Source organism: Hyla sarda, chromosome 1, assembly GCF_029499605.1.
Source record: "Hyla sarda isolate aHylSar1 chromosome 1, aHylSar1.hap1, whole genome shotgun sequence".
NCBI lineage: Eukaryota > Metazoa > Chordata > Amphibia > Anura > Hylidae > Hyla > Hyla sarda.
Window position 1 is genome coordinate 404,219,649 of NC_079189.1, and position 16,948 is coordinate 404,236,596.

The 16,948-nt window shown below is 37.1% G+C and overlaps 1 protein-coding gene across 1 annotated transcript; it reads right to left on the bottom strand.

Annotated features, from left to right (window-relative positions):
- Positions 1-285: 285 nt before the first annotated feature.
- LOC130308542 (solute carrier family 12 member 3-like) lies at positions 286-13,323 on the bottom strand. Its single transcript, XM_056552252.1, has 26 exons — positions 12,916-13,323; positions 12,028-12,180; positions 11,852-11,927; positions 11,353-11,448; positions 10,336-10,475; positions 10,108-10,218; positions 9,896-10,007; positions 9,451-9,581; positions 8,961-9,045; positions 8,683-8,837; positions 8,430-8,537; positions 7,980-8,103; positions 7,392-7,493; positions 7,039-7,194; positions 6,842-6,941; positions 6,644-6,755; positions 6,321-6,443; positions 4,357-4,463; positions 4,080-4,162; positions 3,677-3,736; positions 3,475-3,579; positions 3,020-3,131; positions 2,811-2,897; positions 2,503-2,620; positions 759-826; positions 286-438 (listed from the first exon to the last, which is right to left on the bottom strand). The coding sequence occupies exons 1-26, from the start codon at positions 13,321-13,323 to the stop codon at positions 297-299; spliced, it is 3,174 nt and encodes a 1,057-aa protein (XP_056408227.1). The 3' UTR covers positions 286-296.
- Positions 13,324-16,948: the final 3,625 nt, after the last annotated feature.

Genomic DNA, 16,948 nt, shown 5'->3' on the forward strand with positions numbered 1-16,948 from the left:
TTTCCATAATAAACAGCTTTTGTGGTTTTGACTGGGGGGGTTTGAAACCCCAACTCAACCTACTAAAGTCAGACTATTTTACCATCTATAGGCCCCAGTGTCTGTGATGTGTTTATTGACATCAATTTGGCTTTGTGACAGGCATAATGTAAAAAAATGATAATTTGTAGTCTGTTGTCATGGACAGACTGGACTTAAAACACTATGCTGACAAATTTTAGCAAAATTAACCTGTGCTTTAAGAAATATTAGCACAATAGTTATTATAGCTCTGTTGTTCTGCCTTTCTCCCAGGATTATTGGCAGTATATTGTGAGCGAGTCCTGCTGATTACCACGGATGAAGGCAATTGGTGGCACAATGTCTCGAGATAAGCTTTGAAGCCAGGCCATGTAGAGAGAACTGGGACAGGCTGATTTGATGCCAATCGGAAGGCTTCTGTAATATTAAGAAGAAAGGGATACGTAATTAGCAGGTAGCTAAGAAATGATAAATCGTAACCATGATAAATGTAATAGGTTGTATCTATTTGATATTAAAATTTGTGTACACCTCTAAATAAACTTATAAAAAAAATCTTATTCCAACATATTTTTAGTGTAAATTGCCCTGTATATGCTTAGTATGGCAGCAGAGCCCTATTTATTTTAGGTGCAATATCATTACAGTGCAAAAACAAGAGTAGTACTGGTTAGAGACAAACATTAAAAATGAACAGAAATGAAAGAAATGATGGAAAATTTTGCTAAATCACTTACATTGCGATAAGAGCAGCATCTTGAGAGTTTTGCTGGAGGATCTCATTTATTCTGACATATCGTTCAGACTGGGGAAGGAAACAAGCCATATTAATAAATGTAACAGCTAAAGTACATCTCCCCTAAAATACTGACCGTTTAACTTGGTTTCGAGAACATGCCAGTTTTATTTTCTACAATTGTAAGTTAGCACATATATATTCTGATAGAACACTCTTAATCTTTTATACCGTACAGAAAACGTTGCCTTAAAGTAGTTGTATAATATTACAATAAAAGATTTGTTTGCCATTCTGGTGGCTTGCATCATCTCAGGCCCTACAATAGGCATAACACAATATATATGTTTCTCCCAGAGTTTTAACCTGTATCATGTATTTATACATTGCACAGTAACATAGATTCCATTTCCCATCATAGATATAATAGTATTTGAACTGAGCTCAACATCAATGGGATGTTTTCCATACTATGTTATCATAATATGACTATGCAATTTGCTGCCAAATACTGACAAATCAGTCCTTAAAGAAGCACTATCATTATGAAAAACTTTTTATATCTTGTAGTACTACTGATAAGAGGACTTTTTAAAAATACATTTATTAAAAATGTAAATTTTACTAAAAAATCGAAAATGAAAATAGCCACCACTAGGAGTCATCTGTCTTTATGCAGACAGACTACTCTGTATTTTGCAGCATACTGGATACCGGCCATAAAGTGTCTTGGTATCCAGTATAGGAGATCACCATTGCACTACTACAGCCTTCAGATGTTCCTAAACTAGAACTCCCATGATGGGTGTTGTAGTTTTGCTTCAGCTGGGGGTAAAATCTTTGAAAAACTCTATTTTAAAGCCATGTATTCTCCAGCTGTGTGCCTCCAGCTTTTGCAAAACTACAGACAAAGGAAGTGTGGGCATGCTGGGAGTTGTAGTTTTGCAACTGCTAAAGGCAACACTGCTCTAACACAGTGCTTTATAAACACTGCAGCTCCAGCTGTTGCAATGCAAAACTACAACTTCCATCATGCTTGTACAGCCAAAGTTTTCTCTGAATCCTGAATGACAAAGAAGTTGATCACACATTCAGGAGTTTGTGAAAGCTGATTAGCATCTAGTTTTACTGTGCAGTGATTTGCACACTACCAGGCTGCTCCCAGACTCAGAGCAGATGAGTCATCACAGTGAGGGGGAGAATGGACACGCCCCCTCCACAAGGCAAGAAGATAAAGCAAGTGAGCAACATATAAATGCTATTTGTTAGGGATATATAGGTCCTAGACACATAAAAATTATATGTACATGATCAGGATTGTATTCTGAGTAACATATCACATTATTTTTTATTTTTTTGCACTATGACAGGTACACTTTAACCACTGCGATTTATCATTTTCATGCACATACAGAGAGATGAGGAACTATTCGAAACATAGACAAACATAAGATTCAAGGTGATTGTTCAAAGTCAATCCTATGAATCCAATATGAAATTATCTTTAAGTAGTATTGACTCTATGGGGGAGATATATCAAAACCTGTCCAGAGGAAAAGTTGCCCAGTTGCCCAAAGAACCAATCAGCTCACTTCTTTCATTTTTAACAAGGCCCCTGCAAAATGAAAGAAGTAATCTGATTGGTTGCTATGGGCAACTTTTCATCTGGACAGGTTTTGATAAATCTCCCCCTATGTGTATACTATATACTGCAAATATCTTCATGGATAAAACATAATATTCACCTTGGCTGTGTGGTTTAGAAGGTCATTTTCACTGATACTCCAAGGAGGACTCTCTAGTCTATTCTCCCTCTGGTCATCAATAATATATGGAGCAATGAGGTCCTCAAAAAACTGCATGCTGTATAGATAGAGAAATGGATGTTCAATCAAATGGAGGGATATGTATAAACCATGGCATTAAGGTATATAGAACAATTTTTTTTTTACAAATTAGAGAAATACCACTTTGGATTAAGAATCTGTGGGATTATTTAATTTCATGTAAGAAGATCCATTTAATTAAAATTATTCGAACCCAATGTACTTACTTTTTGGGATGGGGCTTTTGGTCAATGTCTGTAAGCACTACAACATCTTGGAATCCCAACCTGAATTTTTCTAGCAGTATCTGCATTCTGCAAGGAGAAAATAGATGAAGAGCATTGAAAGGACACTCTCATTGTTTTCTTCTTCTTATCCTTCAATTCACCACCCACTTTCTCTTGCACGTCCATAAAACATGCCAGTAATAACTTACTCTTTTCTCTCTTCTTCTGCATTCTCTGTTGTTCCTCTTATGTAGATTCGTACTTTGCATTGGCACCAACGTTTTCTCCGAGTCAGTAAGTAAGGGATGAGAAGGGTGAGACCTTGAGAATAATAAAAAGAAAACAAAAATAACAATGAGTTTTTGGTGAATATGCGTTTATAATAGATATTTTTCCTGATTTTGTATTGAGACAGACAAAGCAGGTTAGAAACCCTAGGTGGCATGTCCTTTGTTTTTTTCATATGTCCTGATATATTAGCTAAGGGTTCTCCTACAGTTTTTGGCATAGATTGTCTCGTAATTGTACAACAGGATGGAGAGAGGTGCATATCACAAACCAACTAAATACACTAAACAACAAGCAAACACATTTTAAAAATTGGACAATCTTAGTAAATCTGCGCCCATATCTTTAAAAGAAAAAACAATAAAATTGTGCTCACCTCCATCATCATACAACCAGTAAATATGGATGCTTTTCTTGCCCTTGTGGCCCTGGAATTCAGTGTTAGTTTGAGTTATAATCTCTGGCACCATAGTGGGAGTCTCTGGAAGCAAGTAAAAATATAATATTTAATACTAGGAATTCTCATTACAAAAAAAGTAGTCTGAGCTATGTCCTATAGCAATGATTAGAAAACTTACCGTTTTCTGTTTCTTTGTCGGATATGACTTCATCATCTGAATCCTGGAATGCTAAGTTATCTGAGGTAATAGAAGGCCATTCATGAACATTTATGAATTGTAGTATTAACAGTTTATACAGTCTATTAATATTCCTGTATAGAATTTTACTCTAAAAATCTAATATATATCTGTAAGCCAGGGAGTGAAGAGTGCTACGGGACTCTTCTCCCTGTTCTTATGATTGATTGGGGTCTTAGCACTGAGACCCTGACTGATCAAAACTTATGACATGTCATCTATCTATATATAATTAATATTATTATTTTAACAATGGGGACACTTTAAGATCTTTTTTATATGATAACAATTGGCTCCTGTAGATTATGCAAAACATTTTCTTACTATCATGCATCCTACTTACATTGCCCCTGCATCTTCTGGGACACATCAAGACTATCCCTTAGGTGTAGAATACACACACCAAACTGAAAGTCAAAGGCGTCGCTGTAAAATTGAACAAAAGTTATTTGTTTGTAACACATGCACAGGTACAGTACAGAAAAATAAATCACAAATTAGAGAATAAAGTTTAATCCCAAAGACCTAAATTCAGAGAAGGAAGATCACCAGTGGAGTAGACGGAAATATTAGATAGGATACATTTCAGATAAAAGCATGGTCGTCTAGATTCCACTTACTTAATGATGCCCACATATTCTTCTAAGCACTGCCCTGGAACGCTTTGCCAGTTACTCTTATAACCCAGAACCACAGTGTTTGGCTTTAGACGACCAAGACCAGAGACCTGTATGGACAGAACATATGATGATCTACTGTACAGAGAACACACTGATGTTTTTTCACAAGAAGATACAGTAATAATTGTAAACATGTAGGTGTGACTGTAACTTTATCCTTCCAATAGACTTACTGTCTGGATGATTTTATCACACCTAATGTATTAATGAGCTTAGTAAATTGTTAGTAAGTGTTGCATACTCAATAGGATCAAAACACCTTCAATGTTAAGACAGATTGATAAGTCTAGGCCAATGTTTTTCATAGAACTGCAGGTGTTGGAAATTGTCAGATTCAGTTTTCAGCAAGTGTTCATTAGGTAGGCATTAAAGGAGTACTCCGGTAGAAAACTTTTTTTTTAATTTTTTTTATCGATGCCAGAAAGTTAAACAGATTTGTAAATTACTTCTAATAAAAAAATCTTAATCCTTCCAGTACTTATTAGCAGCATTATACTACAGAGGAAATGATTTACTTTTTGGATTTCTTTTCTATCACAACCACAGTGCTGTCTGCTGACACCTCTGTCCATGTCAGGAACTGTCCAGAGCAGGAGAAAATCCCCACAGCAGACATATGCTGCTCTGGACAGTTCCTAAAATGGACAGAGGTGTCAGCAGAGAGCACTGTGGTCGTGACAGAAAAGAAATCCAAAAAGAAAAGAATTTCCTCTGTAGTATACAGCCGCTAATAAGTACTGGAAGGATTAAGAATTTTTAATAGAAGTACTTTACAAATCTGTCTAACTTTCTGGCACCAGTTGACTTAAAAAAAAAAAAAAAAAGTTTTCCACCAGAGTACCCCTTTAAAAGGTTTTTTTTTTTTTTATCACATAGCATATTCCTTCACTGAATAATTCTAGAGTCTTACTGCTGGAATATCTACTGACTGCCAGAATGAAGATGCTATGGTGGTCCATGGAGTGCTGAGGGACTTTCTGAAATGTTTTCCCTCCACATGTCTACTTCCAGTGGGTACTTGCACGCAATAATTTTCATTTATGTTAGTGGAGATAAGTGTCATTTGTCATGTAACCTATGTGGCATTATTAAATCATCAATGGATTTTGTTGCATTTGCATCCATATGATCAGGTGGTGATGGCATAGCCAAGAGATTTGAGATCACTAACACAGAAACCGCTTTAGGTAGAAGCAGACCAAATAATAAAGTTGTTATTGCTTTGATTAGCAAGCCAGACACTTAACATGTTGCCCGTATCATTGTGAATTAGCTGTAGACAAGGAAGCAACTGTCCTCTAGGCAGTATTGTAAATCATTACAGAATACAGTGGTCCCTCAACATACAATGGTAATTCATTCCAAATGAACGATCGTTAGTTGAAACCATCATATGTTGAGGGATCCGTGCAATGTAAAGTATAGAAGGTTATTACTCACCTGTCCCCGCCGCTCACCGCTGCACTGGATGTTGCCCTCCATCGCTGTCGCCGCGTCCCTGGACCGTCTCTGCTGCGTCTCTTCATCGCCGTAATCACATCGCTGCGCATGCCGCTCCAATTGGATGATGGGACGGCGTGCGCGATGACGTGATGATGACGATGGAGAGCGCCGGCGATGCAGAGGATCCCAAAGAGGACGGTCCGGAGCACCGGTACAGGTGAGTGACACCCACCGGACCACACGGGGCACCTTAAACGGCTATCCGGCAGCAGCTGAAGCAGTCTGCGCTGCCGGATAGCCATTTATGCGATGGCCCCGACATAAAAAAGCATTGTAAGTTGATGCTGCCTTCAACATGCGATGGCCTCTGAGAGGCCATTGCATGTTGAAATGATCGTATGTCGGGGCCATCGTAGGTCGGGGGGTCACTGTATATTGCCAATAGTTTAATATGTCCGTACCTGCATAAGACTTTTGGCTCCAGCTCCTAATGTCCTTTCCTGAATCACACTGTAAAATGATCGCACTTTTCTAGTATTTAACCACCGGAGGTGTCCCTCTGAGTCTGGTACCTTGTCTGAGTCCTGTTAAAACAGTAAAAAAATCAGATATTTAGTGTTTTTTTTTCTTAACCTTTTTTAATTCTTAAAATTTATGTTATTAAACACAACATTTAGGGTCTTACCACAAATTCCCCACCCCCTACCATGTTCCCATAGTCTTATATCTGTTGAATACATCACTTGCCCTTCAATGTCATATTGTTACAATACATTATACTCACAGTAACAACATTCCCACAGATCATCAAACTTGTATTCTTTGTTAGAGAACTGACAAAGTCAACCAGGGCAGGACGGAAATTGGGGGGTCCGGTCAGTACAAGACACTGTGGCCTGGAAGTAAAAAGGAAACAAAAATTGATGCATTGTATAGCGCCTATACTATGACTGATTCTTCAATGTTCTCTTCATTACCATACCTAAAGTTCTTAACATGTTCTTGTACTCCAGTCAGGCTCACACTGTAAGTAAGTGCCATACTGTAAGCTCCGGCCTGCACAGAAGATCCCCAGTTCACATCTAATAATACATAAAGAGCCTTGTTAATATTCAAGTGCTGATAATTTATTAGAAAATATATTGTAAAACTTCATGGAATTAAGGTGATCATTCATACCTGGCTTTTTGTAGGTAACATAACCTAGGAGTATGACAATGATCCCGACAGCAATGATAGCTGCCCACCATGTGAGGAGAAACATAATAACCACTGACACCACAGCACCAAAAAGGGAGGTCCACTTGCTGTAGTAACGGAATGATGGCCGCCATCCTGGAAGTAGTTAGTAATACACCATGAATTATTCTGGAAACAGCGAATATCATATCAAATTATCTCAAATACATATTGCAAATAAATATATCAAGAAAAGACAATCTAAAAAGGTGAGAAAAGATGTAATATCCATGGAAGAAATATGAAACAATTACTTTAAGCAGAATAGGCAGAAGTGAAATGTAAAAGTTTACCTGGAGAATTGGTGATGGACGCATGGAAGCAGCTAAAGTTGATAAGGGCATAGGAGCACAAAAAGAAATTGGAAATAATGGGGGCGATTGTGTTTAGCTCAGCTGTGGAGAGACAAGAGTTAAATGATAAATGATACTATTTCCAGGAAGGGAATTATATGCAATAACTGGAAATGAAAATGGTCTCGTAATATTAAAAATAATTCACTGCATGGTATTAATGTCTTGTTATAAATCTGCCAGAATGAAGCCTCTATCTATGAGATTTGTTGCATGGTATTTAAAATTCAGTCACTTACTCCTTTGTATTTTATGGTGTCTCTTGGTTTTATTATGTTTAGTTCAATCATGCAATATATTCAATTTTAAATGTGATTAAAATGCATTTATGTTTCTATGTCTGACATACAAAAGCAAACTTAAAAGAGCCTCCCATATACACACAGACAAGACACATAGAATATACAACTCCTTATATGTCCTCAAGGTCTGCTCTAGATTTTATATATAAGGCCTATTATTCTTAGATATTGTACCCATTACAACCAACCACTGTACATACCAGGACACATTGTATAAGTCACTTACCAATAAGGATAAATGCAATGGCAATAAAAAAAGCCAAAAGGTATCCACGGATAGGCTCATTATTCTTCCCATAACCTTTCCCAAAGAATCCAATAAAAGGGTATAGCTTATCCTCACACAGACACTGCAGAAAGGTATTAATAATTTAGACAATGTGCATTTAAAAAAGGTCAAAATAAGCCTCTTTCTTATCTTATTCACAAGATTTTTGACTAATCTGAACATTCATGTTGTGAATGGGATATATAAATGGGGCATACAGGCACCTTAATTGGGGTGTACGGGCACTATAACACAAATTTTACTTAAGCAGGTAAATATACTATATGGCATGCTGGATGTGTAGGTACTATATTGTACCAATTATGTATTGAAGAGCACTATAGATATATTCAGTAGTATGTCTTGTGGGTTATCATCAATCAATAGATATTTTGTGTATCCTCATACCTGGAATACTTTGGGAGCCGACACCAGGCAGGCCAGCGCAGAGGACAGAGTGGCTGCAAAGATTCCAGCAGTGATGAGGGGACTGAATGCAGATACCATACTCATTGCCTATATAGAAAAGACAGACAAAATAATAGAACATACTGACTACATTTCAGATTTCTTTATCTCAGATCCTAAATATTTGTATTCATAATTTTGGCAATTAAAACTTTATACTATATGACGCTAAAATAACCTCTACATTTCATACCTGATAATGGTTTGCTAGGCCGTAGAAGCAGGTTTCATTTTGTCGACATTCACTAAAATCCCAGCCAAACTGACAGCTGAGTCCCTCGCATTCTGTATCATTAAAAGGTATTGTGTCATTTACAATGCCAGAGGCGTCACGGAGGACACAGGATCCTGCAAAGATATATGAAAAAAAAATGTTTAGTATGGGCAAACATTGATGTAAAGTAAAGGAATAGCAGTATTATTGTTTCTTCATTTAGCTAAAGCTTTAAGTAACATAATAAATACACTCACCGATGGTAGCTGAAATAGCAAGGTATGACACAGTAGTCCAGAAAATGGCCATCAATGTTCCTTTTGGTATGGCCACGGCTGGGTCCTGAAGTATAAATTATGTATTAAAAACTTACCTAGGTGACTTGCAACACATCTATTATGAGTATTATACATTGTTAGGTACCTTTCTGCCATGTCTGACAAAACAGGTATGACCTCGTTAAAATTGCTTAAGATGCGACACTGCGTGCCAAAAGTGCACTAAAAATTCTGATGGAGTTTAAGCCAACTTATAGACAAGATTTTTCAAGAATGCAAAAGATTTCTTACACAATCTGAGCCATTGTGATAAATCTGGAGAATTGTTAGACTGTCTAATCCTACATTGTCTAAGAATTAAACAGTTTTAGTAAATCTCTGATGGGATAGTTTAACTGTATATAAAAACATTCATAAGCCACAGTGAAATACATATACATAATAACTAGACAATATTTTAACACAGTACCTTAAGGTCCCCTGAGATGTTTGCACCAGCAAGGATGCCAGTAGCAGATGGAAAGAATATAGAAAACATTCCAAAAAATGTTCCAGCTTCCCCACGCCAGTTGGGAACAATGTTTTCCAAGAAGATTGACCCTGTTTGCACAAAACATAGGTTACAGACAAAGTCATTGTCAAGACACAGCTCCAGCCTTTCCCAAAAAACAGACAGCTGCCTGCACTATTTGCCACCCTCCTATTACACTTATACTGTATCCCCATCAGTTCAAAGGTACTCATACACCTAACACACCAAACTGTTAACCCATGTTTTCTAACAGATTTTCCTGCCATCCTTAACCTATACACATGTACACTCGGCTTAGCCGTGCATGCATGTATTTTCAGTAGGGAAAGGGAGGGCCTCCATAAGGTAGAGATCTGTACAATTATTTTCATTAGGTTTTTACCTTGGTAACTGAAAATTCCTTTTGACTGTTTCTCTTCACTGGGAGGTAAGAAGGTCCCCACTAGGTAGCTAACAAAAGACACCATGATGACGAAAAAGAACACTACTTGTGCCTAAAGATAAATATAGGTTTATGTGTAAAGTTAATATTGAACATAAAAAATCTAGTGACACAAAATATAGTGTTACAGAATTGTATTCTCAGACACAGACCTTTGCCTCCCACTCCATTCCAGCTAGTGAAATGAAGAGAAGAACTGTCACGGTAATAACACCGATGATCCTGATATCATTGACAGGGTCAACAATCACAGCATTATATTCCTACCATGAGAAAATGGTCAGTGGATAGTTAGAAAAACAGACTGTATCAGTAGTACTGTCTTACTGATTATTGTTTTTTTTATACATTATATAAGATAAAGATACAACTAAACTTACAATAAGGAGATCTTTAACTGTTTCTGCAAAGCCCACCGTGTGCATGGCAACTGCAACTGCATTGGCAAATGCAAATATGAGTCCAATAGAACCTCCTAATTCTGGTCCCAGGCTTCGAGATATGAGGAAGTACGTTCCACCTGTAAGCCAATAAAATAAACTTTAGGAAGAATACAAAGTAGTGTGCATAGTACACAGCAGAGGAGACCGGTTAATGGCACTTTTTGTGTTGTCACATATGTAAATTATGCAATTTTATGATGTTATTTTCCAAACCATTTTAGGTACAGAATGTAATGTTACTAGGTTCCATCAAGATATGGCTGTAAAGTTTTTATGGTATCAAGTAAGGCCATGGCAGTACAGGGCTTTTGACCCTGAATCAGTAAATACCTCTCATTATTTAATTGACACCTCCAGCGCCCAGATATCAGAGTTTAAAAGATATGCCCAAGATATTGGAGCCCACGTAGTGTTTCCCTCGGATTACAATACAGCCTAGTGGTTGTCCATTATGGGGGTCAAGAAGGAGACCAACACACAGAGGGGAGTGCCTAACTAGTTTGGGGGCATACTGTGCTGGGCTCTAGCAGCCAAGGTAACTCCCAGTGTGCTCCAAAGCCTTATTTTCATATATTTTAAACACTTAAATCTGAGCACTGGATGGGTCGATTAAACTAATACAGCCATGCCCTTACAATATACTTTAAAACCTGCCAATAGGTGGGTTTTGTGCCTTGTATCATAGTCAACAGGGAATCAGCCAGTGCTCAAAGTCTTGCAAACTCAGAGGTTCCACAGACACCTTATCTATTCACCTAAAAGAAGCAACAGCTGAGGTCCACCAAGAATATTTTTATAACACTTGAAAGAAGAGTTTACCTTTTCTGGGGATGATATTGCAGTATATTCTCTTTGGAATAAATTGAGCTGAACTCCACTAATAGATACAACCCTAGGACAAGTACTATTTTTTCCCCCTGCAGAACCCCTTTTAGAGATAACCACAAGACCTACCTGATTTAACTTTTCCATTAGTAGAGATGGCAGAAATGGACAAACCGGTGATAGATGTCACTAACACAGACATCAAAATGATCAGCCACGTGAGACCTAAACAAAGCAAGGGAAATAATACTGTTTCTATAGCTTTTTCTTAGTAATTTTTTATATTATATGTATCAATCATCAATGTATTTACAATTGACTGGCATTTATAAACATCAATTAGGAAGACATGCTACAGTCTACTATAAGGCAGTTTTTTTCTAAAACCGGTTGTAGATCCAAAAGAAATAGGACATATAAATAATGGACTTATATTTTTCCTTCTTGCTGTATCCTTTTCCGGTGTTGGTCAAAATCATCCAAAAAACACTATGTGTGAAACTAAGGGATTAATGAGTACTTTTGAGGGGGCAAACTCTGCTCTATACCTGCTATCGAAACCCAGCTAAGGACTAATTCTGTTCATTAACCCTCACTGTAGTTGCAGATGTCTTGTATATAGCCATACCTATTCCAGCTTGTGCCGTAATCCATGGTAACCTCAAGTATAAGATGACTCCCCAGATATTTAGCATGCACCGGATCTGAGAAAAAGAATAAACAAATATTGCACATATTTTACTTTACAACAGTAGAAGATGCTAGTTTGTGTTTAAGACGCTTCTTCTAAGCAGTTCTCCTTACCATAACACCCTTGACCCATCCAAACCGAACAGGTCCTCCATCAGTCTTTTTCTTATTTTTCTTCTCATCTGTCTGTTCCTGTAATTCAAGCTTGTCTTTGTCACAGATTTCTACATCTTGATCCAAGTTGACTGGAACAATTTGCTGTTCATCCTAAAAACACATAAATCACATTACCCAAGAATATTATGATGGGGAAGGAAATACTTAACAATATGGAAAGTAAAAAAATAAAATAAAAAAAATGACAAGACAATGACAAGGCCCAGGAGGGTAAAAGAAGGGCCATATGGGATGGGCCCCCCTGCATGGTTATAGCATAAGGTATGGAAAGGGTTAATTATATGACTAACTTGGTGCTGAGCTTTTCTTATAGGGCCGGCGCTTTGGTACCTGATTAGTGGTTAGTAGCCACGGTGGGAAGATTCAACTCTATATAAAATATTGTTGGAAGGAGTTGACTATCATTCTGAAGAAAACCCTGAAGAAACAGCTTGCCCGTCCCTCCCTCCCTGTCACGGTCTGTTTTATGAGGGTGTCATCTATTCAGGTGGACAGCTGTTCTATTAAGTGGGGGTGTCACCCAGAGTTTTCTGGGTGGACAGCTGTTGTTTGTAAGTATACACTGTGGTTATCTTTTATGATGGTTTTAGGGGTTATGTATATATATATATATATATATATATATATATATATATATATATAAAATGGTTATTTATTAATAAATTTATTGGTTATTTATTAATAAATTAAATTATTACCCTCAATAAACGGCCGTGGCCTTTCACCCCATTTAGTTGTCATGTCTTTTATTTGGGAGATCTGGAGGGAGGAGTGAGGGGGGTCCCTATCCCATGAACCACATGATATTACAATGTGCTCACTTACCACTATGGCATTGCGAAGAACATCAAGGGATGGACGACTTCTTTTCAGTCTTCCGGGGGCTACAGAGTTGACATAATGTTCATGCCTTGGCATGGCATCCAGGGAATTGTAGGTCATTTGTTTGTGGGCAATCAATTTTTTACACACTGGCAGGTTAGCAGGATTTAGGCAGATGCCAGCTGACAAAGAATTATCTGTCTCTCTGTAATTCTTAAACACTTCATGTTCCTGACCAGCCATGGAGCATGGAATCATCTGAAGTCCAGCATTAAAGGCTTCAATTGACTGGTTTAGGTGACTCAGAGCTTCCTGTACTTGTTCTTCTGGTGCATCCATGGCTTGCCCATCTGTAGTAGAGGTATATCCAGAGGATAGATCACTAACCGATGAACATTCTAGAGACTCCATACTATTAGATGTGTTTGTGAAAGCCATCTTTGTGCTGCTTTCTGGGGAATATCCTGCAGTTTGACCAATGCAGTTCTCATGTACATGGGCATGACCATGGGAATTTTCATCAATTGGTTGCCCATTTTCGGAGCTGGAGACTATATAAGAAACTTGCTGACTAGATTCAGGGATTTTCATAGGAGTCCAGCTTCCACGGCGGCCTGACATGGAAACTCTTTCTATAGTGAATCTACCAATTGAGAATGGATTGCGTTTTGAACAATCCATACACTGCAGACAGAAGATCTGCTGGAGCTGTGTATAGTCCCTATAAAAGAAAATGTAATAGATTATCAGCATAGTATACAATGTATATGACTACATAACCCAATGCGAATAAGCATTTGTATCCTTTGTCTAGTAGTCACAGACCACAGCATTAGGTTATAGGTGCTATAAATTATACTGCAGTATAAGGTTTGGTAGAACGACATTAAACACTATTCTTATAGAATGCAATAAACTTATCATTTACTAAAGAATTGTAAATTTGTTATTATATGTATAACGCACATATATTTCTCATTTTATTCATTGTTTCTCATATAAATCTGATTGATACATGTTATTCTGAACTATTTTAACTTTGTCAGTATTTAAACTGATTCGGAAGAACATAATACAACTGAGCATTAGCAACTTAAATGAGTGGTAGAAGCTGTAGAAATATTCTTTTTACCAACGACTATCTTGGTAGCAACAACTATTGATGCCACCAGTTATTTTCAGCATTGAAAACATGCAAAGTGGAGCAAATATGGAATATTGATTAAAACAGCAAAAAACACTACAAAAACTGGAACTGGCAATGGACCTTACGAAAACACTCAAGTAACACAAGATATTCTAAGAACACTTTCTTTCTTATAGTGTTCTAAGAAAGAAAGTAATAAACATACTTTTCAGGGAATATATATATATATATATATTTATAAAAATATATATATATATGTAGAACACTATAAGAAAGAGAGTAATAAACATACTTTCCAGGGAATATATATATATATATATATATATATATATATATATTGAACACTATAAGAAAGAGAGTAATAAACATACTTTTCTGGGGGAATATATATATATATATATATATATATATAAATATATATATATATATAGTATCCAACGACAACACAGCACTCCAAAAAATGGTGAAAAAAATTTGGATTTATTCCTGTCACATCAATACAAGCAACGTTTCTGCTCCTATGGAGCCATTTTCAAGCTTGAAAATGGCTCCATTGGAGCAGAAACGTTGCTTGTATTGATGTGACAGGAATAAATCCAAATTTTTTTCACCATTTTTTGGAGTGCTGCGTTGTCGTTGGATACTATCTAATTTAAGGACTTTTTATCAAGAAGTTTTGGACGCTGGCACCCACATCTTGAGGCTGAGTAGTGCTGCAATATTTTTTGGTTTATAGATATGTATATATATATATATATATATATATATATATATATAGATACATATATACATTTATAAGAAAAACAAAAAAAATTATATATATATATATATATATATATATATATATATATATATGTATAGTCAGCAATTATAACATGTTAAGTAGAAAGGGAAAGGGAATAGCACACAACCCAACAGACATCAAGCACTAAGGATGGTGATGAATTTGAAGAATATGAGTCCATCATTCATACCTTGAAAGTCTTCCTCTGCTTCAGCTTGAAACCTTCTATAACAAGAATATCTGAAGAAGAAAACTAAAGAGTTTTCAGCTCTCCTTTCTCTGGTTCCTGGTAATCTAGGGTATATGCCTCTTCTGTCTCATTGATGTATACCCAATGTGTGGAGCCTTATATCCAGTGGACAAGACAATGCACCTTTCATAGCCCTGCCCCTTGTCCTAAACTTAATGAAGTTAGACGTGATGCCACCACAGCATCCTCCCACCTCATACATTCACCATTCCCACCTCTGTAAATAAGGTGAAACAGTTTTTACTTTTGTGATTGCTCATAGCCTGGTGCACTAGATGGACCCAATTTACATAGTACATAGTTTGTATCACCGCTACTAATAGTTTGAGAATAAACCATGTGGTTTCTAGTGTCCACATTGGAGAACCCCTAGTGTGATGTAAAGAAGTTTCTGCACTGTCTGAATGAAACAATAACTAATTAGGTGGCAGCAATTCTTAGAACAATTACTCTCATCCACACCAAGATGATACACAAAGCTTACAGCACAATACACATGTTCAGCAAAACTAGACTAAACAGTATCAAAGTTACCACAGGTGTACCAGTGTTGTATATGATATGAATAATGACCCTTGTAAAGATAACACTTGTATCTATTGCTCCAAAACCAATGATAATCATCCATTGAATTATCATGAATTTTCAGAAGATATTTATCTAGTTCAGAATTGGTAAAATTGGATACATGGCTTGTGGATTTGTGTGCGGACTTATTAATATTGTACTGTATATTATCGCTTTCAACGAAAAATGTCTACCTCTTTGGCCAGTGTAAAATGAAAACACTGTTAAAAATTGCATTTTCCGATTGTTTTTCAATAATGATTAGCAAACAATAAAGTCTCTATAGGATTCTGCTGTACTTTGCACACTATGAAAGTTCCATAGTGGAACTTCCAAGGTGGATATAGATTTTGGCAAAAGAATGTATGCTTTCAGGCTTTTGCCAGAGTCTGGCCAGAACTGCATTGTAGTAAATGGGATGGCACTTAAAGGGGTATTCCGGGCAAAAACATTTTATCCCCTATCCAAAGGATAGGGGATAAGATGTCTGATCGGGGGGGGGGGGGGGGGGGCCCGCTGCTGAGACCCCCCGCGATCTCCCTGCAGCACCCACATTCTATGCGGGTGCTGAATCTCCAGTTTTGGAAACCTCCGGGTTCCCGGGACTGGGGATGTGACGTCACACCACGCCCCCTCCAAGTACAATAAAAAAATATGGTGATTGGGCCTAATGCCATATTGAGAAAGCCTCTGGGTCAATTTCTTTTGACACTTGCAAATGTGTTTAGAAACGTGAACAAGGCTTAAGAGTTATGCCAATGCTACCCATCAGCCTAGCGATGCTTCTTGTTGTGTACCCTATTGATGAATGTGGCACACATGGCATATAGAATAGATACTGAAACATTGCTCACATTGGGGGAGATTTATCAAAACCTGTGTAGAGGAAGAGTGGTGCAGTTGCCCATGGCAACCAATCAGATCGCTTCTTTCATTTTTCACAGGTCTCTTTAAAAATGAAAGAAGCGATCTGATTGGTTGCCATGGGCAACTGCACCACTCTTCCTCTACACAGGTTTTGATAAATCTCCCCCAGTGTGTACTAATATTAGTAAATCTACTCATTGCATTTTCTGGTAATTTTTCACCACCTGGCAGCTGTTTCCAAAGGTGCCTGTGTGACTTGCCTTCCAGTTTGGGAACTGGTTTTTTTTTTTGTTTTTTAATGTGTTTTTATTTTTTTTATTTTTTTATATATATACAACAAAAAGAAGACTTTAAGGCTAGTTTTTTTTTCTGGCATTCTCTTTTGAAAACTGCCACTGCAGTTTTTGATCTAAAAGACAGA